Genomic DNA, 24,366 nt, shown 5'->3' on the forward strand with positions numbered 1-24,366 from the left:
AATTCCAATGCATGACGTAATGATGGTTAGCGAGTCAGCCAGCTAAAATTAGCTGGCTGGCTCGCTGACAGTACGCTTTAACTTGAAATAAAAATACTTTGTCAAAAGTAGAGTGGAGTCTTTTGTTAAGACACATAGCTAGCTAGCTAAACAATGGACCATAATCACAACTCATGATGTTACTACCCTGCATGAATCTGTAGGTAGCTAACCAACCAGGTTCTATGGCTATAACTAGTCAGGCAAATGTGTCTGAGATACGAAGAATAAGATCATGCACATAACGTTAGCTAGTGACCCAGCTAACTAAGGTTAGCTAGCTAACAGTACACTTGAAATGAAACCACTTTCAGTCAAAATTAGAAGTGTGTAATATCTGAAAATGTAGCTAGCTAGACTATCTTACCAGTATACGTCACGGTTGGACGCGTCTCCTGTCTGATGCCATGCATGGTTGCCCTTAGTTTGACTATGTAATCCAGACTGGTGTTTTCTCCATCTCCTTAGCTATCATACTCAAATTCCACTGATTTCAAAACTCGGTCCTCCAGAAAGTGGAGAGCATACACATAATGTTAGCTAGTGAGCCAGCCAGCTAATGTTAACCACTAAACAGTACACTTTAACTTGACATTAGGTTTATGACGTTTTACTACGTGATACATTTTCATTTAAAAAAAACCTGCGTTTGACAGGATTACCTAGAACAGCTCAAATAGAGAGACGCATGCTATATGGCAGACCAATCCAAACTCATCTCTCGGCATGTCCAGCCCACTCATAATCTCAGCCAATCATGGCTAGCGGGAAGGTTGCCCTCTTTTTCTGTGGCTAAACCAACTAGGCTCATAATTTAACACAAGGCATTTCTGGGGAAAAAAAGCAATTTGATTAAAAATATATTTTTTACATTCAAACAGCTGTCCTGTGAAGTCGTGACTTGCGACATATCCTTAGTTTCTTGAATCGGGTCACATATGTATTAAGAGTTAATGATGCAGCATACCACCCTGCATCCCACTGCAGGCTGGCCTCTGAATTTAAGCAGGGTTGGTCCTGGTCAGTCCCTCAGTGGGAGACCAGATGCTGCTGGAAGTTGTGTTGAAGGGCCAGTGGGGGGCACTCTTTCCTCTGGTCTAAAAACAAATTATTTCCCCATTCCCCAGGGCAGTGATTGGGGACATTACACTGTATAGGGTGCTGTCTTTCAGAAGGGATGTTAAACAGGCGTCCTGACTCTCTCTGATCACTAAAGATCCTATGGCACTTATTGTAATAGTTGGGGTGTTGACCCTGGTGTCCTCCTGGCTAAATTCCCAATCTGGCCCTAATACCATCATGGCCACTGAATCATCCCCAGTTTCCAATTGTCTCATTCCTCTCCACTGTAACTATTCCCCAGATTGTTGCTGTAAATGAAAATGTGTTCTCAGTTAAATTAAATAAATATAACAATGCCTGAAGCTAACAGTGAAATTGGGCCAATTTTTGCAACAATCAGCTCAGTTGAAGCGACCACTCACTTTCAGTTCATTTGAAGTATTTTCAAAACAAGCCATACAAAGCTAGTTGCAATTCCAGTTTCATCTTCCAGAAAAAATAGAACAAATCTTACAACAGATATTATGGTTAAAAGTCAAAAATACAAATTTCATTAAAAAACTTTCGTCCTTTCTGGATTTTTAAGGAATTATCTTTGTTAATGATATTATGAATAGGACAGGCCAAGTTATGTCACATGTGCAGCTAACAAAAATACATGTAAATGTTTGCTCTATCCAAATTTACAACCAACTCATTGCAGCATTGGGAGGACCAAAATGTGGGAGGACCAAAATGTGGGAAGACCAAAATGTTGAAATCTGCGCCATGCAAGTTGCAAAATAGTTGGGAAGAGACTTTCAATGTGCCACATGGTTAATGAACTGATAGACCAAACAATGCTTGATTCAAACTTTGAGTTTTTCAATTTAAATTATTATACAAACATTTTGCCACCAACAGAATGTTATGTATATGGGGCATACCACCATCTCAGTTTTGCAGATTCTGCTATGAAGAGACAGAATCATTATATCACTTATTCTGGTATTAACCATATGAAGCTTATTTCTGGTCACAGGTTCAGGAATCGCTGAAAAATCACGACATTTACCTAAAATGAACCCTAGGGAGATTTGTAAAGTCAATCAATCAACAATATAATAATGCTTTTAGTACAAATATTAATCTTTAACTTACAATGTAGATACTATGCGATTAGAAAGGTTCAGAATGTATGTGAAACATCACAGCACAGTTGAAAAATATATGGCACATGGAAATCATAAGAGGGCAGTTTATGGTAGGGGTGGGTTTAAAAGCTCATGTTCTGAATATCTGCGGTGCTACCCGTGGCAACATCATATCGCTGAGTCTCACTTTAAAAAATGTTTTTGCTGTATCACTACCCCAAGTTTTCATATGTGGGCAAAATATGACCCGTATGTATTTCCTATGGAATTCACTGCGTTGCACTCGTCAAACTGACCTTTCTATTGCTACAACAATAAAATCAAAGTACTTCATAAAATATGTATTAAATATCTTGATTTGAAATGTTCATTAATCACTGTTTTTATTTGTCCTTTTTAACTCATTGAGCGCGGCAGGGTAGCCTAGTGGTTTAGAGCGTTGAACTAGTAACCGAAAGGTTGCAAGTTCGAATCCCCGAGCTGACAAGGTACACATCTGTCTTTCTGCCCCTGAACAGGCAGTTAACCCACTGTTCCTAGGCCATCATTCAAAATAAGAATTTGTTCTTAACTGACTTGCCTAGTAAAATAAAGGTAAATTAAAAAAGGAGTTTCATAAGAATGTTGCCAGATATACAACCAAAATGTTTTTACAGATGCTGGATGAGGAAGCCATTGGCGCCTCTGACTCAGAATATGAGGTATCCAATTCAGATGATACAGACTGCGTGCCTGTGGGTCAAGTTGGAGTTGTGGATGCACCTGGTAGTCCAGCTGAGTAAAAAGGGGTCTTACTGGAGTGAACACCCCCCCACACTAAAGGCAGGACCAGAAGCCATAACATCCTGAGGAGCTGCCCAGGGCCTGTGCCAGGGTCAACAGTTGTGTCACCAAAAGTTGCCTGCGAGCTGTTCATTAGTGACAACATCATTGAGGAGGTCCTAAAGTGTACAAATTTAGAAGGACGGGGAAAAGCGACAGCAAAAGGGACAGAGTGGAGAGAGGTCAACAAAGAGCAACTAAAGGCCTTTATTGGTTTAACCCTCCTCACCGGCCTGGAGAAAAGGTGGGATGTCTCCACATGAGAGCTAGTTTTGGGTGCACTGCAGAATCCAAAGTATAAGGCCACCATCTCGGTCAGAAGATATGAGGATATCCGACACTACGTGAGGCTTGATGACAAGAGTACCAGAGTGTTCAAAGAAGCAACGGACCACCTGGCAGCCTTCCGGTATGTGTGGGACATTTTCCTAGCAAACTGTAGGGGAAGGTTCATCCCCAACGACTTCGTCACAGTGGATGAGCAGCTTTCCTCTAGACATGACACTTGGCATTCCATCCGTTCAGTCTTGGTTTCATCAGAACAGAGAATCTTGTTTCTCATAGTCTGAGAGTCCTTTAGGTGCCTTTTGGCAAACTTCAAGCAGGCTGTCATGTGCCTTTTACTGAGGAGTGGCTTCCATCTGCCTGTACCATAAAGGCTTGATTGTTGGAGTGCTGCAGAGATCCCAACTCCATAGAAGAACTGAGTCAATGAAAAGATGTGGGGTGATGAAAGAGAGCCATGCCACCACCACTCAGAGCAGCCAGGGCCAGAAGAGGAAGAGATGCAAGCTCTGCCCGAAGCGGATCCTTTGTTCGCACCACCACCCAGGGCATTTGATCTGATTCCAGAGGCAGACCCAAAACAACGTCACTGCAGAAGAGGTAAACGGAGCGGCCTCCTGGTCAGACTTAGGAGGCGTGCACACCACCCACCGCTTCCTAGTATATTACTCGCCAATGTCCAGTCTCTAGATAACAAGGTAGACTAAATTATGGAAAGGGTTGCTTTCCAGAGAGACATCAAGGAGTGGTCGCGCCTCTTCCCTCCCTGCTGAGAGGAGGTCCCCAGTGACTTTGTTGGACAGCAGAGGCGGAGAGGGCATTCGAGACCCTGAAGGCACGTTTCACCACAGCTCCCGTGTTGGCACATCCTTACTCTCACTCCCCTTCATCGTCAAGGTGGATGCCTCCGAAGTAGGAATCAGGGCCGTGCTGTCCCAGCGTACCGGAACCCCTCTAAAGCTGCGGCTCTGCAGGAACTACGACGTAGTGGACTAGGAACTCTTGGCGGTCAAGAAGGCTCTGAAGGCGTGGAGGCACTGACTTGAGGGGTCCAAACACCCTTTCCTGGTGTGGATGGACCACCGCAACCTGGAGTACATCAGGGCAGCGAAGAGGCTAAACCCGAGACAGGCCAGGTGGGCTCTATTCTTCGCCAAGTTCCAATTCACGATTTTCTATAGGCCAGGCTTGAATAATGTGAAGGCGGACACCCTGTCTCGCAGAGGAGAGTCAGGGAGTGGAGACCCCGGGTTCCGGGTTCCATCTGTGCTCAGTCTAAGATACCCAGACACCTCCCTTATGGATAGCTCCTTCCCCTGCCGGTTCCACAATGACCCTGGACTCACCTCTCGTGGACTTTGCCCCTGACCTTCCCCCCTCCCCAGGGAACACCAACATTCTCGTCGTTGTGGACCGGTTTTCCAAAGCTTGTCGCCTCCTTCCTCTGCCTGGGTTTCCGTCGGCCATGCAAACTGCGGAGGCCCTTTTTACGCACGTCTTCTGGCACTACAGTATCCCTGAGGATAGATATTGTGTCAGATCGTGGCCCTCAGTTTACCTCAAGGGTATGGAAGGCGTTCATGGAACGCCTGGGGGTCACGGTCAGTCTCACCTCTGGGTATCGGTCTCAAGCTAATGGGCAGGTGGAGAGGGTCAACGAGGAGGTGGGCAGGTTCCTGCTGTGTTACTGTCAGGATCGGCTAGGGGAGTGGGCAGATTTTCTTCCTTGGGCGTAGTACGCCCAGAATTCCCTCAGCCACTCGTCCACTAACCTCACTCCTTTCCAGTGTGTGTTGGGCTATCAGCTGGTGCTGGGACCTTGGCATCCATGCCAGACCGAGGCTCCTGCGGTGGGTGAGTGGTTTCGGTGCGCTGAGGAGATCTGGAACGCTGAGCACACTCATCTCCAGCACGCCGTGCATCGGCACAAGGAACAGGCCTACTGCCACCGCAGTGAGGCGCCTGTTTTCTCCCCAGGCAACCGGGTCTAGCTCTCCACCCGGAACCTCCCCTCCGACTGCCCTGCCGGAAGCCTAGCCCATGGATTGTGGGGCCGTTTAAAGCCCCGAGGAGTGTTAATGAGGTAACATACCGTTTACAACTCCCTGTTGATTACCGCATTAACACGACCTTTCATGTGTCTCTCCTCAGGCCAGTGGTGCCTGGTCCCTGGGTACTGTCACGGATCCCCCCGTACTGCTGCTCATTCTGTTCACCAGTTCCAGAGGTCTACGTCACCGGCTTTCTAGGCTTCACTGAACGGGATTCATTATCATCAACCCCGGGCTGTCTTGTCTGATTACACACACCTGGTTTCCATTTCCCCTGATTAGTATGTTTTATACTGTTGAAGTCGGAAGTTTACATACACTTAGGTTGGAGTCATTAAAACCCGTTTTTCAACCACTCCACACATTTCTTGTTAACAAACTATAATTTTGGCAAGTTGGTTAGAACATCTACTTCGTGCATGACACAAGTCATTTTTCCAACAATTGCTTACAGACAGATTATTTCACTTAAAATTCACTGTATCACAATTCCAGTGGGTCAGAAGTTTACATACACTAAGTTGATTATGCCTTTAAACAGCTTGGAAAATTCCAGAAAATTATATCATGGCTTTAGAAGCTTCTGATAGGCTAATTGACGTAATTTGACTGAATTGGAGGTGTACCTGTGGATGTATTTCAAGGCCTACCTTCAAACTCAGTGCCTCTTTGCGTGACATCATGGGAAAATCAAAAGAAATCAGTATAAACACCATGGGACCACACAGCCGTCATACCGCTCAGGAAAGAGACGCGTTCTGTCTCCTAGAGATGAACGTAACGTTGTGTGAAAACGGCAAATCAATCCCAGACAATATGTGTCTTACCATATATTCAACATCAAAATACCTTGTCAGAAGATGCTGGAGGAAACAGGTACAAAAGTATCTATATCCACAGTAAAACGAGTCTTATATCGACATAACTTGAAAGGCCACTCAGCAAGAAAGAAGCCACTGCTCCAAAACTGCCATAAAAAAGACAGATAACTTCACAGGTGGACAAAGATCGTACTTTTTGGAGAAATGTCCTCTAGTCTGATAAAACAAAAATAGAACTGTTTGACCATAATGACCATTATTATGTTCGGAGGAAAAAGGGGGATGCTTGCAAGCCGAAGAACACCATCCCAACCGTGAAGCACGGGGGTGGCAGCATCATGTTGTCGGGGTGCTTTGCTGCAGGAGGGACTGGTGCACTTCACAAAATAGATGGCATCATGAGGAAAGGACATTTATGTGGATATGTTGAAGCAACATCTAAAAGACATCAGTCAGGAAGTTAAAGCTTGGGTCTTCCAAATGGACAATGACCCCAAGCATACTTCCAAAGTTGTGGCCAAATGGCTTAAGGACAAAGTAAAGTATTGGAGTGGCCATCACAATGCCCTGACCTCAATTCTATACTGAAAAAGTGTGTGCGAGCAAGGAGGCCTACAAACCTGACTCAGTTACACCAGCTCTGTCAGAAGAAATGGGCCAAAATTCACCCAACTTGTGGGAAGCTTGTGGAAGGCTACCCAAAACATTTGACCCAAGATAAACAATTTAAAGGCAATGCTACCAAATACTAATTGAGTGTATGTTAACTTCTGACCCACTGGGAATGTGATGAAAGAAATAAAAGCTGAAATAAATGATTATCTCTACCATTATTCTGACATTTAACATTCTTAAAATAAAGTGGTGATCTTAACTGACCTAAGACAGTGATGTTTTACTAGGATTAAATGTCAGGAATTGTGAAAAACTGAGTTTAAATGTATTTGGCTAAGGTGTATGCAAACGTCCAACTACAACTGTATGTGCCCTCTGTCCCCTCTGTCCTTGTCGGTTATTGTTCCCATGTCCATTTGTCGTGTGAGTACCTAGGCGTTGATGCAGCTATTATATGTGCTTTATATACTGTGTATTATGGGTATCGTCCCGTGTCATTCAACGAGGTTTACCCTCGCTCTTTTGTTTGGGTACAGCCCAGTGTTTTGTATACGTGTTTGTTTTCAGTGTATTTTAAAACCCCTGTTGTGTATTCCTGCTCCTATCTCCAAATCCTTTATACCAGCGTGACAACCCACACAGACAGTGTGGTGAAGAAGGCGCAACAGCGCCTCTTCAACCTCAGGAGCCTGAAGAAATGTGGCTTGTCACCTAAAACCCTCACAAACTTTTACAGATGCACAATTGAGAGCATCCTGTCGGGCTGTATTACAACCTGGTACGGAAACTGCACCGCCCACAACCGCAAGGCTCTCCAGAGGGTGGTGCGGTCTGCACAATCACCGGGGGCAAACAACCTGCCCTCCAGTTCACCTACAGCACCCGATGTCACAGAAAGGCCAAAAAGATCATCAAGAACAACAACCACCCGAGCCACTCCCTGTTCACCCTGCTACCATCCAGAAGGTGAAGTCAGTACAGGTGCATCAAAGCTGGGACCGAGAGACTGAAAAACCGCTTCTATCTCAAGGCCATCACACTGTTAAACAGCCATCACTAACACAGAGAGACTGCTGCCTACATAAAGACTTGAAATCATTGGCCACTTTAAAAAATGGATCACTAGTCACTTTCATAATGCCACTTCAATAATGTTTACATATCTTGCATTACTCATCTCATATGTATATACTGTATTTTATACCATCTATTGCATCTTAGCCTATGCCGCTCAGTCATCGCTCATCCATATATTTATATGTATACATTCTTATTCAATCCTTTTACTTAGATTTGGGTGTATTAGGTCGTTTTTGTGGAATTGTTACATTACTTGTTAGATATTACTGCACTGTCAGAACTAGAAGCACAAGCATTTTGTTGCACTCGCAATAACATCTGCACCATGTGTACTGTATGTGACCAATGCAATTTGATTTGATTTGAGCTGCTGGTGTTCTCAGTGCAAACACACCCGTCTGCAAAGAGCACCGTCACATGCTTGGACTAAGACTCTCCTGTGAAGATCTGAAGGATCAGGTTGCAGTGGTTGCACTTTATGGCCGTCGTAAAATACGCTGCCTCTATGCTCTGTAGTGTTCGAGATTGGAATATAATGGTGGAACACACTTTGACATTAAAAGGTTGAATAATTTAACAGTATTTCTGTATTCCAAGCAGTTGAAATGGACCGTGGTTAAGGGACAGCCATGTCCAGTTTGTTTCATTTGGTGACCTCATGAAGGACAGGAGACACACTTTACTGTTTCTTTGTTTGTATATGCTTCTCATTTATGGTGTTTGCATCTGAATGTTGTATAAAATAAATTATTGAGTATAGAAATACTTTTGAAAAGATGAAATGTGATGTTAGCCTTCTAAATGAGAGTATGGGTTACCATATAACATTTTAACTAGCCAATGGCCACGTCTCCGTGAGAACAGACATTATACCCAAACGTCATGGAACCGCCCTCCAAGGCGAGTGCTTATAAAGGACTCCCAACAAAATGTACATTAGATCAGAAAACCTGTAGCTGTCGCTACATGTTGAAATGCTTGGCAACCCTACCAAAGGACAAGATCAGAGAACGTGGAGGTCATCCCCATTCTGAAATAGTGAAGAAATCTACAAACTAAAGACCAATTATTCAGGCTGCAGCTGTTTAAATACTTTAGTCTGGTAAACGCATCCGTCCTAAGAACATTTCCGAATGGTACTCTGAAGTATCCATTATAACAACCTACAACAGACTTTGATCTCTGATGGACAAACCAGAGGCTTTCTGTCGACTGACTATCCAGCAGCGGACCGGCGATCGCAGAGAGGGACAGCAAAGGCATACACTCGTAAACATGTCAATTGCAATTTCTTTTCGAATGAGTGGTTGTTCATGTTCAAAGTATTAGCAATTTCTATGAGTGTAGTTACCAGCTCTGAGTTTCCCGCTCTTGAGCTGTCCCCACCCCTTTCCCTTGTCTACCAAGCCATCATATCGGTTTCGTCCACTAGGGACTTTTTATTTGAATAACATAGTAACCAATGTATGACCTATTGTGTGTGTGTTTATGTAATTCTGAGATTGATTAAGTTAGTTAGTAAATAAATAATTAAGCCAATTTGTATATCGCTGATTCATGATCTATGCTAGGGTTCGTGCAGATATCCAAGGGTTTGCAACATTCAGAATATGACTGATGAGGTAATAATACATTAATATGTGACTAATCGATAAGATAAGAAAATATCTGAAGAATGAATTTGGGAAATAGAGACTCTTTAAACATTTTCCCGTGGTGCTCCAACTTCCTAGTTAATTAAAGTTACATGATTAGTTTAATCGCATAATTCAATTACAAATAGAGAATTGATTTGATAACATACAGTCCTTCACATTTAATGACAGCAAATGCTACAACAACACAGCATAAGTAAGCATCACACACACACGCACACTTTGTTCCTTCTAGTGTTCATGCTTTCTAAATTCACAATTGTTAATGTTGTCGTTTATATTGATGATGAACTTTGGATTTTCAAATACATTTTTGGAAATATAATCAATCATGCTTAAGGTGGTTTTCTTTTGTTCTTCACACTAAAAGGTTGAATGTGAAACTTATGAAAAGGTTGAAGAAAAATATGCTAATATTTTAAATAGTTGTTGTGAATTTTCATAATATGTTATCATTGAAATGTATATCAAACTGTTGAAGAGTGACAAAAAAAATGTCAAACAATAAAATAATTATTGAAAGGTGCGAATCATCACTCAAAATAATTATGTTCCACAAAATGGATAATATTTTAGACCCATATAAATAAAACACAGATATTACATTATCGGGTCATTTTGACCCGGCATATGAATTCTTGGGGCGCCATGTTTACAATACATCCTACGGTTAAAGCTTATTTATGAGAGTCACTATAAAGTGTTACCAAATAACTGAATTGTATCATCAACTCCTATAGGTACTGGTTGAGCAGACCTGGGGGAGGAAGAGAGCCAGATTACTGGAAGTTAGACAACCCTTTTGGGGAGGATTGTGGACACATTGACACCATAGAGAGAGAGAGAGAGAGAGAGAGAGAGCTTAACTCCTGGCAGGATGGATCATGTGACTATTTTTAAAAAACTCCCACAAACTTTTATACAGTCTCCAATTTCATCCTAATGTAAATATCCCACCAATATTTTCAACTATTTTGACACAGCCATTAGTCTAGCCTTTGTATTGCATCCATGTGTATGTATTTACATATTTTTTTACTGCTATTCCAAATGGGCTGGATTCTTGAACTTGAGAACTTTTCATAAATCATACATTGATATCATATGTGTTTATCTCAGGTTAGGATTGGTTCTGTCCTAGGTCTAAGACACCAGTGACTTAAAATCTCCCAGCAAATGGTACACCACAATAAAGGTGACAGATATCGTTATTTATAACCATTTTATTTCATCATAAAGAATCAAACTCTAGTGCTCACAGTCATCCCAGTCACCATAGGAGTTTAAAAGTTATAAGGCTAAAGCACAATGGTAATGCAAAATATATGCTAAAAATCAAAGTGAGCTCTCTTTATACATGTAAACCTATAAAAACACTGGTACTTTATGAAGATATCCTGTTGTTGTCTTGTTGCGTACCAAAATACATGTTTGAGAGGAAAAAGGGGAACTTATTTGTTCACAGTCATATGGTAAGAAGTGAGGTCACTTGTATTCAAGAGCCAATCGTTACTCCTGTTTGGGTTTACGCTTCCTGCATAGTCTGAGGCACAGGAAGTAGATTGAACCCACAGTAATGGCTACCAGCACAAACAAAACAGCCAGTAGGAATCCAATCACATCCAGTGAATGATAGGAGTACCAGGGCATCTTGTAAGACTCTGTTCGCAGGTGGGCGGCCCCTTTGTGTCTCATCACAAATTCAATCCAGAAGAGGGCGGTGTCCAGAGGATGCATGGGCTTGTCCCGGTGCAGGCTTGAGAGCCGCTCCATACTGGTCCTGTAGGACGGATTGTGGAGGACTTCCTGTACAGCCTCCAAGAAGCTCTGGCTGGAGATCTTGGTGACTTCAAGCACCTTGGCCGCTCCACGCACCTCCAGGCGTAAGACGTTCTCGAACTGGTCGAAGAGCAGCGGAAGCCCCACCACCGGCACCCCGTGGTACATGGCTTCGTAAAGGCCATTGGTGCCACCGTGGGCCACAAAGGCCTTGACCTTGGGGTGGCCCAGGAGGTCGTTCTGGGGCATCCAATTGACCAGCAGGGTGTTGTTGCCCAGGCCGATGGGTTGCTTGCCCATGTGCCTCCAGATGACCTTCTGGGGAAGTTGGGCAAAAGCGGCGGCGATCTCCGAGGTGATCTCCACGGGCAAGCCTTTGACAAGAGTTCCCAGTGACATCAAGATAACCCCGTGTTCTCCCGAGCTCTGGACAAACTCCTCCAGCTCTGTCGGTAGAGGTTTAGAGGGTTTACATTGGAAGCCTCCAATGTAGACAATGTTGGGCATGGTGGGCCGGGGGAACTCGAACACAAAGTCCACCCGCATGAGCCAGAGGTCCGTCCCCTGCAGAAGGTGGTAGAAGTTTGTACCTGGCTCAAAGTAATTCTTCACCAGCCTATCGTAGTGTGGGCTGATCACAAACATATCAATGATCATGTTGAGGAGGTAGATGAACACATTCCCAACTCTCTGGCAGAAGGTCATTTTGTCCGAAGAGGCATAACCAGCGGTGGGGACATAGGACATGGGCGAGGGGGCCACCACGAAATGCCCCTCTCCGCTGGTGATCCAGCGAACATTGAAGACAGTGGGTAGCCCAAGCTTATGGGCGACCAGGACCCCGACGGGTAGCCCCGGGTCCAAGAGTACCACGTCGTACTGGCTATCCCTCAGGCTCTGCATCAAAGCCTTGTTCTCAAACATCTCCACCACAAACTGACTGGCCTGCTGGTGCATTCCTGACAACGCCGACAGCATGTACGAGTAGAAGGACACAAAAGCCAAAGGCGATGCGCCTTCCCTTTGGATCTGCAGCATTTTGACGAGGAAGGACGCAAAGAAGTCTTGTTTTTCAATGTCCATGCCCCCAGGCACAGTGATGGAGATAGAGCGGTAGTGGGGCGACGACTCCTTGATGTACCAACTGCTGGCCGAGCGCACCACAGTGACCTGGTGACCCCGGGCGTGAAGTCCCTCGATCAGGAGGTTCATGTTGACCCAGTGGCTGCCATCCAAGGGGAAGATGAGGATGTTGCCCCCAAGAGCCCCTGGAGGGCCACCGAGGAAGGCCACCGAAACCGCAAGGACGAAACCGGTCACCCCGTTCAGGCCACTCATTGTTCTACTCTGGGAAGAATGAGGGGAATGATGTCATAATGTATTAGGTTCATTGCATGAAATTAGTCCCTTTTGGGTAGTACAACTTTGTGAAAAAAAGTATACTTTTTATTTCACATAATTTTAACATTATGTCAGAAAGAGCACATGTTCAACTTAATGAAAAAAACTTTTCACATCTTAAAAAATAAAAACTATAGTAAGTGCCTATTCAGTTCCAAAGAAAGTAACAGGGTTGACGATGTCCTTTTAAATCAGCCATAATCAGCCAGGAGGAATGGAAGATTGTTGTATGCAACAAGGAGGGGCAATTGAATGCAAGCTTCACCCAAATAATTATCTTACAACATTTCTAGCTTGTCTATCTTTGGGTAACAAGGTTGACGTGATATGCTCGACCCGCTCAGTTTCCACCACAAAACACCAGAAAATGGACAAAAGAGTAGAACCAGCTGACCTGCTTTTACTCTATGATTTTCATAGTGGATGTGCAATGTTTAAAAAATATATATTTAAAAAGGAATAGTTTCACCATATTATCGAAAAAGTTAAGTTCACATAACAGTGTTGACCTTCAAATGAGGGACAGGTTTTTTTTTTTTTTTTTTACCTTAAAAATAATCATTATGTCAAAGCAACAAAATAAGTATAAAGTCATGGGGGAGGGGGGAGGCACAGAGGGACATGCCAAAATGTTGAACTTTGGCACTTTAGCAAGTCTTTATTCATGTTAAAAATCTGATTTATTGGATTTTACATGTGGTCTATATTAAAGGGCACTTCATTTTATATAGCAGGCTTTTAAGAGCAGAAATTATTATTTCATTTCATTTCATTTCAAAGTCATGGTCCATAAGTAATCCTTATACTGCTGATGGTAAAGCTACAATGCTCAGATTGGGGGAAAAACATGACTCTTTCTTGTAAAAAGAAAAGAAATAGAAGGGGGAAAAAAAGGTAACTGGCAGAGAATGTTGCACTTAGTGATGTTCTCGTCTTACGCAACTAAGCAAAATACTGGAACTGTGGATTACACATTTCAGCCTTAGTAGGCTATGTACTTTTTGTCAAGAGATGAACTGAGTTTAAAGTCCTGATGAAATGCATATTGTGGCTAATCTCCTATACAACCACACATTCCCTATTATCTAGGGCATACACTGCAGCAGAGGGGGGACTTAACACCAGCATACAAGAGCATGGTCCCCAAGTGACCACTAATGGTCGAGCACATATCCTCTTCACCAAAGTCCCATGGGGGGAAAGGGGTAAACCTCAACATTTAACTCAGAGAACTATGCATTTAAAAGACAACACTACCTATTCAAATGGTCCTGTAAGCACATTAAAATAATACAGTAAATGTATGAAGAAGAGACAATCCAACAGTCCACAAATAGGAATTAAAAATACCTAAGTGATCCAGTGGCTATATCAAATATCGTATGCAAAGATATTGAGTTATTGTCAAGATAAGAGAAGGAAGAGAACATTGTAGCCTACCTTACTTCACAAGCTCTGAGCAGCAGCGTACTTTGAGCCCCTTCTGATCCTTACTGGAGCTGGCAGTCTTGGTATGTGGTATAATGTGGGAGAGGTTAAAGTGAGGGGAGAAAAGAATGTCTATTCACAAGGGACAGCAGATTTGTGTGTGTGTGTGAGAGAGCGAGAGAGAGAGTGGGGGGGACAACTAGGCAGCCTCTCTTCCCCACTGCAACAACATTTCCATCCCTTCCTGACTCCACCCCCTCAATTTCCTTCCATGCACTGAACAATGTTTCCCACCTCAAGGTATATAAAAAAACATAGCCTGCTGTGACTGAGATAAACTGCTAACAGGCATTCTCAGGGAAACAACATTCTATAACAAAGCAATAGAAAGAATTGCTAAACATAATAAAGAGACATACAGTGGGGAGAACAAGTATTTGATACACTGCCGATTTTGCAGGTTTTCCTACTTATAAAGCATGTAGAGGTCTGTCATTTTTATCATAGGTACACTTCAACTGTGAGAGACGGAATCTAAAACAAAAATCCAGAAAATCACATTGTATGATTTTTAAGTAATTAATTTGCATTTTATTGCATGACATAAGTATTTGATCACCTACCAACCAGTAAGAATTCCGGCTCTCACATCCTGTTCTCCACTCATTACCTGTATTAACTGCAGCTGTTTGAACTCATTACCTGTATAAAAGACACCTGTCCACACACTCAATCAAACAGACTCCAACCTCTCCACAATGGCCAAGACTAGAGAGCTGTGTAAGGACATCAGGGTTAAATTGTAGACCCGCACAAGGCTGGGATGGGCTACAGGACAAAAGGCAAGCAGCTTGGTGAGAAGGCAACAACTGTTGGCGCAATTATTCGAAAATGGAAGAAGTTCAAGATGACGGTCAATCACCCTCGGTCTGGGGTTCCATGCAAGATCTAACCTCGTGGGGCATCAATGATCATGAGGAAGGTGAGCGATCAGCCCAGATCTACACGGCAGGACGTGGTCAATGACCTGAAGAGAGCTGGGACCACAGTGTCAAAGAAAACCATTAGTAACACACTACGCCGTCATGGATAAAAATCCTGCAGCGCACACAAGGTCCCCCTGCTGAAGCCAGGGCATGTCCAGGCCCGTCTGAAGTTTGCCAATTACCATATGGATGATTCAGAGGAGGAATGGGAAAAGGTCATGTGGTCTGATGAGACAAAAATAGAGCTTTTTGGTCTAAACTCCACTGGAGGAAGAAGAAGGATGAGTACAACCCCGAAAACACCATCCCAACCGTGAAGCATGGAGGTGGAAACATCATTCTTTGGGGATGCTTTTCTGCAAAGGGGACAGGATGACTGCACCGTATTGAGGGGAGGATGGATGGGGCCATGTATTGCAAGATCTTGGCCAACAACCTCCTTCCCTCAGTAAGAGCATTGAAGATGGGTCGTGGCTGGGTCTTCCAGGATGACAACGACCCGAAACACACAGCCAGGGCAACTAAGGAGTGGCTCTGTAAGAAGCATCTCAAGGTCCTGGAGTGGCCTAGCCAGTCTACAGACCTGAACCCAATAGAAAATCTTTGTAGGGAGCTGAAAGTCCGTATTGCCCAGCGACAGCCCCGAAACCTGAAGGATCTGGAGAAGGTCTGTATGGAGGAGTGGGCCAAAATCCCTGCTGCAGTGTGTGCAAACCTGGTCAAGAACTACAGGAAACGTATGATCTCTGTAATTGCAAACAAAGGTTTCTGTACCAAATATTAAGTTCTGCTTTTCTGATGTATCAAATACTTATGTCATGCAATAAAATGCAAATTAATTACTTAAACATCATATAATGGGATTTTCTGGATTTTTGTTTTCGATTCCATCTCTCACAGTTGAAGTGTACCTATGATAGAAATGACAGACCTCTACATGCTTTGTAAGTAGGAAAACCTGCAAAATCGGCAGTGTATCAAATACTTGTTCTCCCCACTGTATTTTACACACATCAGGAATAACCCTTGTACTAAGAATCTTTATTTACACAAGCTGGTGCAATGGGTGTGTGTCTCTGTTTGTGTGGGCATACAGTGTCAAAAATGCTTATTTCATTTAATCGCGGCCTTAGTTAACACAGGAGTTAATCATTGGACAAATGTTGAAATTGCAGAGTTGCATTTTTGTTGACGGTAAATCCACAATAGCATGTCATCTCATGGATACTTAGGGATTTTGTCAACTCTACTTCCCCAGAGACAGATGAACGGATTCCATTTTATGTGTGTGTCACGGCCGTCGTAAGAAGTGGACCAAAGTGCAGCGTGGTGAGCGTACATTTTCCTTTTATTTGTTAAATGTCGCCAACAAAACAACAAACGAAGAAACAACCGTGAAGCTTACAGGGCTAAGTGCCACTAACAAAGATAAGTACCCACACTGAAAGGAGGGAAAAAGGGCTACCTAAGTATGATTCGCAATCAGAGACAACAATAGACAGCTGTCCCTGATTGAGAACCATACCCGGCCAAAACATAGAAATAAAGAAACATAGAAAATAAAACAGAAATGCCCACCCCACATCACACCCTGACCTAACCAAATAGAGAACTAAAACAGCTCTCTAAGGTCAGGGTGTGACACTATGTCCAGTATGAAGGAAGTTAGAGATAGTTTCACGAGCCAATGCTAACTAGCATTAGCGCAATGACTGGAAGTCTATATTGTGCTAACGCTAGCGCAATAAAAGTATCCCTTTAAAGATTGGCTTGCACTCTCGACAGTCCTAGCTAAATTCTTGCTTGAGAATTGTTGCTTGTTCCTTTTTTACCATTTTAAATTAAAACAATCACAGTAAGTTACTTAAGTGTTACCCAGAAATGATTTGGTATTGAGTTAAGGGCTGCATTGAACCTTTAAGAATTTTAGTGAGGGCAATTGATTGATCTTGAGTGCTTTTTCAGTGAAACAAAACAAGTGTTTAGTATTTTTCTCAACTCTGATCTGATTGAATCAACCAAGACTACAACATTTCACAAACGACATACACAGATACACAAATGCACAGATCAGAGATCAGAAAAATACTAACACACTTGTGTGTCACTGAAAAAAAACTCTCAAGATCAATCAATAGGCCCCACTAAAGGGTGTTTTCACACATACAGTGCATTCGAAAGTATTCAGACACCTTGACTTTTTCCCAGTTTTGTTACATTACAGCCTTATTCTAAAATGTATTACATTTGTTTTTTCCCTCATCAACCTACACACAATACCCAATAATGACAAAGCAAAAATAGGTTTTTAGAAATGTTTGCAAATTGATATAAAAAACAACAACTGAAATGTCACATTTACATAAGTATCCAGACCCTATACTCAGTACTTTGTTGAAGTACCTTTGCCAGTGATGACAGCCTCGAGTATTCTTGGGTATGACGCTATAAGCTTGGCACACCTGTATTTGGGGAGTTTCTCCCATTATTCTCTGCAGATCCTCTCAAGCACTGTCAGGTTGGATGGGCAGTGTCGCTGCAGAGCTATTTTCAGGTCTCTCCAGAGATGTTCGATCGGGTTCAAGTCCGGGCTCTAGCTGGGCCACTCAAGGACATTCAGAGACTTGTCTCGAAGCCACTCCTGCATTGTCTTGGCTGTGTGCTTAGGGTCATTTTGCTGCCGGAAGGTGAACCTTCGCCCCAGTCGGAGGTCCTGAGCTCTCTGGAGCAGGTTTTCATCAAAGATCTCTCTGTACTTTGCTCCGTTCATCTTTCCCTCGATCCTGACTAGTCTCCCAGTCCCAGCTGCTGAAAAACATCCCCACAACATGTAGCTGCCACCACCATGCTTCACCGTAGGGATGGTGCCAGGTTTCCTCCAGACGTGATGCTTGGCATTCAGGCCAAATAGTTCAATCTTGGTTTCATCAAACCAGAGAATCTTGTTTTGAATCTTGTCCTTTAGGTGCCTTTTGGTAAAGTCCAAGCAGGCTGTCACATGCCTTTTACTGAGGAGTTGCTTCCGTCTGGCCACTCTAACATAAAGCCTTCTCCCCTGATTTCTCAATTTGGCCGGGCAGCCAGCTCTAGGAAGAGTCTTGGTGGTTCCAAACTTCTTCCATTTAAGAATGATGGAGGCCGCTGTGTTCTTTGGGACCTTCACTACTGCAGAAATGTTTTGGTACCCTTCCACAGATCAATCCTTTCTCGGAGCTCTATGGACATTTCCTTCGACTCCATGGCTTGATTTTTGCTCTGACATGCACTGTCAACTGTGAGACCCTATATAGACAGGTGTATGCCTTTCCAAATCCTGTCCAATCAATTGAATTTACCACATGGGCTCCAATCAAGTTGTAGAAACATCTCAAGGATGATCAATGGAAACAAGATGCACCTGAGCTGAATTTCGAGTCTCATAGCAAAGGGTCTGAATACCTATGTAAACAAGGAATTTCTGTTTTCTATATTTAATACATTTGCCAAAATGTCTAAAAACTGTTTTCGCCTTGAAATTATGGGCTATTGTGTGTAGATTGATGAGGGAAAAAAATGTATTTAATCAATTTTAGAATAAGGCTGTAACATAAGAACATGTGGAAAAGGGGAAGGGGACTGAATCATTTCCGAATGCACTGTAGTTCTCATCAATAGTTAGAATTAGAGTTGTAATTCTATTTTTATTTGGCCCGCTTGGTTTCACAATGTCACACGAACTAAAATGCCTAAACAAAACCACATGTCCATGCAAGTAATTTCTTTACTGGAAAAAAATGTTCACATTTAATCCATCTATGATTATCATGAAGCATCACTTGTGTGTCCCAAACTTTATTTTTGTTTGGTTTTGGTCTTCGAATAACATGCGGGAGGAAACAGATCAACAGCCGCTCTAACTGCAACGTGAATAGCCTATATTCAGTAAGCTATTCTATATACCCAGAATAGCCCACATCTCCCACATCTCGGATGCGCTCATAAATATGCTGCTACTCACATAATGTATCAGAGATATAAAGTTATGGTAAGTGTGCATTTCATCAAATGCTCGCCGTCAAACAACTAATAATATTGCGCGCCTCTGGTTCCTTCCTGTGTTTGGTCTGGACTGCGTTCTCATCTGCATTGAACCGCACCATGGAATCGGACCAAGACCAGTCTTTTTGAGCGAACCGTGGTGCGTTGTTTAGTACGCTCCCGAGTGTTCACACCAGTCCAAACTAACTAAACTAAGGGGGAAATGTGCCAGACATAGGAAAAATCACTCCAAGCCAATTTGGTGTGAAAGCCCTTTAACTCACGTGCGTGCATGCTTAAGTGTCTCATTATGTCATATTTTGTGTGAACACTCTCTAATCTTGGTTAATTAAATCAGAGTTGAAAAAAATTAAAAATACTTGTGTTGTGTGTCACTGAAAAAGCACTCAAGATCAATCAATTGCCCTCACTAAAATGTTACCCAATTGTGCCCAGTGGGAAGGGGGAAATGAAAACTGTTATTGTCGGAGAAGTTTGGAACTCTCTTTCTTAATTTACTGCCGAGTGATGTAACCAGGCAGGCCAAAACTCCATACTACCTAAATAGGCTGTAATTTCAGGCTGCCTTTTTAATCAGCTCTTACAATTTTTCATAATTTCACAGTATTATTTCAACCTCATAGTGTGAAGATATATACTGAGTGTACAAAATATTAGGAACACCTTCCTAATATTGAGTTGCACCCCCTTTTGCCATCAGAACAGCCTCAATTCATTGGGGCATGGACTCTACAAGGTGTCGAAATCGTTCCACAGGGATGCTGGCCCATGTTGACTCAGTTATGTCAAGTTGGCTGGATGGCCTTTGGGTGGTGGACCATTCTTTATACAGACGGGAAACTGTTGAGCGTGAAAAACCCAGCAGCGTTGCAGATCTTGACACACTCAAACCGGTGCACCTGGCACTTACTACCATACACTGTTCAAAGGCACTGAAATATTTTGTCTTGCCCATTCACCCTCTGATTTGCACACATACACAATCAATGTCTCAATTATCTCAAGGCTTGAAAATCCTTATTCAACCTGTCTTCTCCCCTTCATCTACACCGACTGAAGTGGATTTAACAAGTGACGTCAATAAGGGATCATAGCTTTCACCTGGATTTACCTGGTCAGTCTATGTCATGGAAAGTGCAGGTGTTCTTAATGTTTATACACCCAGTGTATATAAATCACAAGAAAATCCTGTTTTTGACTGCACTGGACTTTAAACCAACTCAAAAGTGCAAGCCAATGTTTAACCATGAGATAACATGCTACTGTGGATTTACCTTCGACAACAACGCAGTTCTGCAATGACGTCAACTTTTGTCCAATGATTAACACCTGTGTTAACTAAGGCCTGTGATTCAGTTAAAGAAGCATTGTCGACATTGTACTTGATTTCTAAAGGTCATTTGCGTTTGAGCCGGCACACGTAGAGTTTACCTCGAATGTGCTCCAAGAACAACAGGGAAATTCCCTTTAAAGACCCACTGTCGACAATACTCCTTTGATTGAATCCTAGATGAAATCAACATAATCGAACTTGACAAAATATGAATAATATATTCCATTTAGCAGACTCACTTTGGGGATGTGAGTGCATACTAAAAATGTTTTCCCTCTTTGCTGGTTCAGCTCTTCTCGTTCTCTAGTAAGAGACATAGTGCATAAGAGGCCAGGCGGCCAGGCATCCTTCCTGTTTCAGTGAGACTCATGTGCCATTAATAAGGAAGCTGCTTTCATAACACCCCCTCGCTCTCCTTGCATAAGTGTTAATAGTCAAACGCTTAGTCAACCATGAATCTACCCCTAACCTCCCAATCCCCAAGTATCACGAGTGTGTGACAGCATGAGACAGGGGTGCCGCATTGAGAACCTATAGCAGATACGTATGTCTCCTCTCTAGTTGTTTTTCTGTGGCTTTGCGGACAGTTTCTGATCACGTTTCTCTGAAGCTGTAAGAAAGACCTTTGTATTGAAACGCATCAGCTTGGAATAACAGGGCACCATGAATTGGAAAGAATACATCTAGTTGTAGTCCTGTTTTGGGGTGTTGCTATCTTTTACATTTTTGGAAGACTACAGCAACAGCTCCAGCATGTTAACCAGAATGGCATATCTTCATGCTGTGGGTTTGGCCCTTCTAGCTCTGGGAGGCTGGTTGTCCCTTTGTGCTGCTGATGTGGGGGACTTCGCCCCATGTCTGAACTTCTTCTACAGGTCGTGGCCCCCCAAGGGTCTGTCAGGGACCCCCATCTGTCAGCGCTATGGGAACCAGTACCACTTCGCCTCGCTGTACAGCCGCCCACGACGCTCGCCAAGGTTCTCTGCCTACATGTTCAGCCCGCCAGAAGGGAAAAGGCCCCCAGCAAACTGGATGTTTGAGCCACAGGTAACAAATTACTTAAAGGGAAAGTTAAGTATTTTAAAACTTGATGTTAGATGTTTCCTTACCCTGAAAGTAGTCTATCACCGTTAAGTATGTAAAACCAAATAATTGAGCAGATATCATTTGATTGGGCCATGGCATTTTGGAAAATACACGGTTGCTCCTATCACTCCTATTGATTTTTAGCTAGCAGTGCCAAAAGTTCACTGATGTTTGTAGTGGCTGTTAAAAGTTAAAGGGATACTCCAGGATTTTGGCAATGAGGCCCTTTATTTATTTCCCCAGAGTCAGATAAACTTGTGAATACCATTTGTATGTCTCTGTGTCCAGTATGAAGAAGTTAAGAGATGCTTACTAACTAGCGTTAGAGCAATGACTGGAAGTATATGGGCATCTGCTACCATATCTGACTTCCAGTCACTGCGCTAGTTAATATTGGCTCGCAAAACTACCTCTAACTTCCTTCATAATGGACACAGATACATAAAATGGTATCCACAAGTTCATCTGACTCTAGCGAAGTACATAAATGGCCTGATTACCAAAATCCCAAATATCCCTTTAAATTGTAAAATTCTGAACTTCCCCTTTGAAGGGACATTACACCCCATAATCAAACTTTGTTCGGGGTTTTCAGACTACAAAGTATTCTATTGACAAGATGAATCCATGTCCCAAGCCATCTGTTTTGTAGATCCAGCTATACTCTATAATCTAAAATTAATTGAACAGGTAAACACCAGATAATTTCCAGATTTTCAAATATTTACATTAGACTACTTTGGAGTTATAAAAACTTCGGACAAAATTAGATTTTAGAGTGTAATATCCCTTTAATGAAATTGGGATTCAGAGGGTGATTTAACAGCCATTACAATCTACTGGTTTATGCATGACACAGAATTTTGAAAATAAGAAATTGTTATGCTATTTGTAAATAACAAGCATGACTGGAGTGTTCTGTACTAGATTTAAAAAGAGGAAATGCTCATTTTTAAAAAACGAGAACAGACACATTTGTGGTTGGCACAGAGCCTCATCATCTGCAGACAATTATGTTTCTCAGTTCACTGAAGCCAAAATGTACTGTGCCATGGTTTGTCTTGTTGGGAAAGCCCCCACTTACTGCAACATTCAACACAAGATAGCTTCTTAAAAACTACCATTTTCTAACCCTTAATGCTTTGTTGACCCTCAACATTTCCCCTTTCCAGTTAGCCAACGCCACAGCGGATGGCAACATGACCCCCTTCCCACTAGGTGAGCTGGACCCGAATGTGGTGAACAGCCAGGCCGTTCAGCTGGACTATACCAACTCCTCCTACACTCGGGGGCACCTCAACCCCAGCCTTCACCACCGGACCCAGGAGGACCGCTTGTCCACCTTCACCCTGACCAACGTGGTCCCTCAGAAGGTTGGCTCCAACAACGGGCCCTGGGAGACACTGGAGAACCAGGTCAGCCACACTCTCGGCTCCTACTGCCTCGGTGTGGCCTACGTTGTGACGGGGGTTATTCCCTACCTGGACAACAAGCACTGGATCAAGGGTCATCGAGTGGCAGTGCCGGAGTACATGTGGTCAGCCTACTGTTGTCCTAAGTACAACAAGAGTCTACTTAACAAGGTTAATCTTAGCAAGGTTTTCCCCACGTATGCTGCTATTGGACGCAATGACCCAAACAGCACAGAAGAGATTGTGCCCATTGACAAAAGCAGTCACAAATGTTTCTGGGGTTACGATGTAAGGCGTATGCCTCTGGATACGTTGGAGATGTACCTGAAGGAGCGATTTGGGACCGTCATCAGTGTGTTTTATGAACAATGCTCTGGGGTAAAATGACCATATCTACCATATGCATATCTAATAGATTATCAAGTTCATGTAATGGATCATGTGTGCATAGACAGCAAAATTACATTTTTTTCAATTAATTTGGCACTAATATCAAGTAGTATGTCCTCAATTTTAGCACACGTGCTCCTAAAATTGTCTAGATTGCTCAACAGTCTAGGTAAGATGTAAATCACGGATATCAAAATTATGGTAAAACTTTATATATAACAGTGTCAAAATAATGTAATACACATGAAATGTGTCCCAAATGTCATAATAAAATGTCACTGAATGTCAAACTACAAGAGTCTCATTTTGAAGCATTGGAAACAGTTATGACATACACTCAGTTGCCAGTTAATTAGGCACACCCATCTAGTATCAGATTGGATGCCCATTTTCCTCCAGAAAAGCCTGAACTCTTCAGGGCATGGATTCTACAAGGTGTGGCGTTCAAATATTGCTCAATTGGTATCAAGGAACTATGTGTGCCAGGAAAACATTCCCCACACCATTACACCACTGTCACAAGCCTGTACCGTTGACACCAGGCAGGATGGGGCCATGGACTCATGCTGCTTACGCCAAATCCTAACTCTGCCATGAGCATGACGCAACCAGAACCGGGATTCGTCGGACCAGGCAATATTTTTCCACACCTCAATTGTCCAGGGTTGGTGATTGCGTGCCCACTGGAGCCGCTTATTCTTAATTTTAGCTGATAGGAGTGGAACCCGGTGTGGTCATCTGATGCAATAGCCCATCCAGTGACAACGACAGACAAGTTGTGCATTCCGAGATGCTGTTCTGCACATTCGACTTCTGCGATCAGAATATGAAGATCGCATTGGAAAGACGGGTCTAGATGCACAAAAGTCGCATTGTGGTCTGATTGAGTTCAGATCTGGCTGAACACTTCAAGTGGTGGTCAGGGATGTATTGTGTGCGGATTTCTTCTC

At 43.0% G+C, this 24,366-nt stretch overlaps 2 protein-coding genes across 4 annotated transcripts; one reads left to right on the forward strand and one right to left on the reverse strand.

Moving 5' to 3' along the window:
• Window positions 1-10,768: 10,768 nt before the first annotated feature.
• On the reverse strand, window positions 10,769-14,368 carry LOC112223797 (UDP-glucuronosyltransferase 2A1-like). Of its 3 annotated transcripts, none has more exons than XM_042305254.1 (2): window positions 14,189-14,368; window positions 10,769-12,689 (listed from the first exon to the last, which is right to left on the reverse strand). In XM_042305254.1, the coding sequence occupies exon 2, from the start codon at window positions 12,678-12,680 to the stop codon at window positions 11,073-11,075; it is 1,608 nt and encodes a 535-aa protein (XP_042161188.1). In that variant the 5' UTR covers window positions 12,681-12,689; window positions 14,189-14,368; the 3' UTR covers window positions 10,769-11,072. The 3 variants fall into 3 exon arrangements, with proteins under 3 accessions (XP_042161188.1, XP_042161187.1, XP_042161186.1); XM_042305253.1 differs by having other exon boundaries at window positions 10,769-12,684; window positions 14,184-14,368; XM_042305252.1 differs by having other exon boundaries at window positions 14,184-14,368.
• A 5,929-nt stretch (window positions 14,369-20,297) lies between these two features.
• On the forward strand, window positions 20,298-23,706 carry LOC112223796 (endonuclease domain-containing 1 protein). The gene is made up of 2 exons (XM_024387008.2): window positions 20,298-21,575; window positions 22,787-23,706. The coding sequence occupies exons 1-2, from the start codon at window positions 21,282-21,284 to the stop codon at window positions 23,411-23,413; spliced, it is 921 nt and encodes a 306-aa protein (XP_024242776.1). The 5' UTR covers window positions 20,298-21,281; the 3' UTR covers window positions 23,414-23,706.
• Window positions 23,707-24,366: the final 660 nt, after the last annotated feature.

The sequence above is a fragment of the Oncorhynchus tshawytscha genome, linkage group LG24 (genome assembly GCF_018296145.1).
Source record: "Oncorhynchus tshawytscha isolate Ot180627B linkage group LG24, Otsh_v2.0, whole genome shotgun sequence".
NCBI classification, from domain to species: domain Eukaryota; kingdom Metazoa; phylum Chordata; class Actinopteri; order Salmoniformes; family Salmonidae; genus Oncorhynchus; species Oncorhynchus tshawytscha.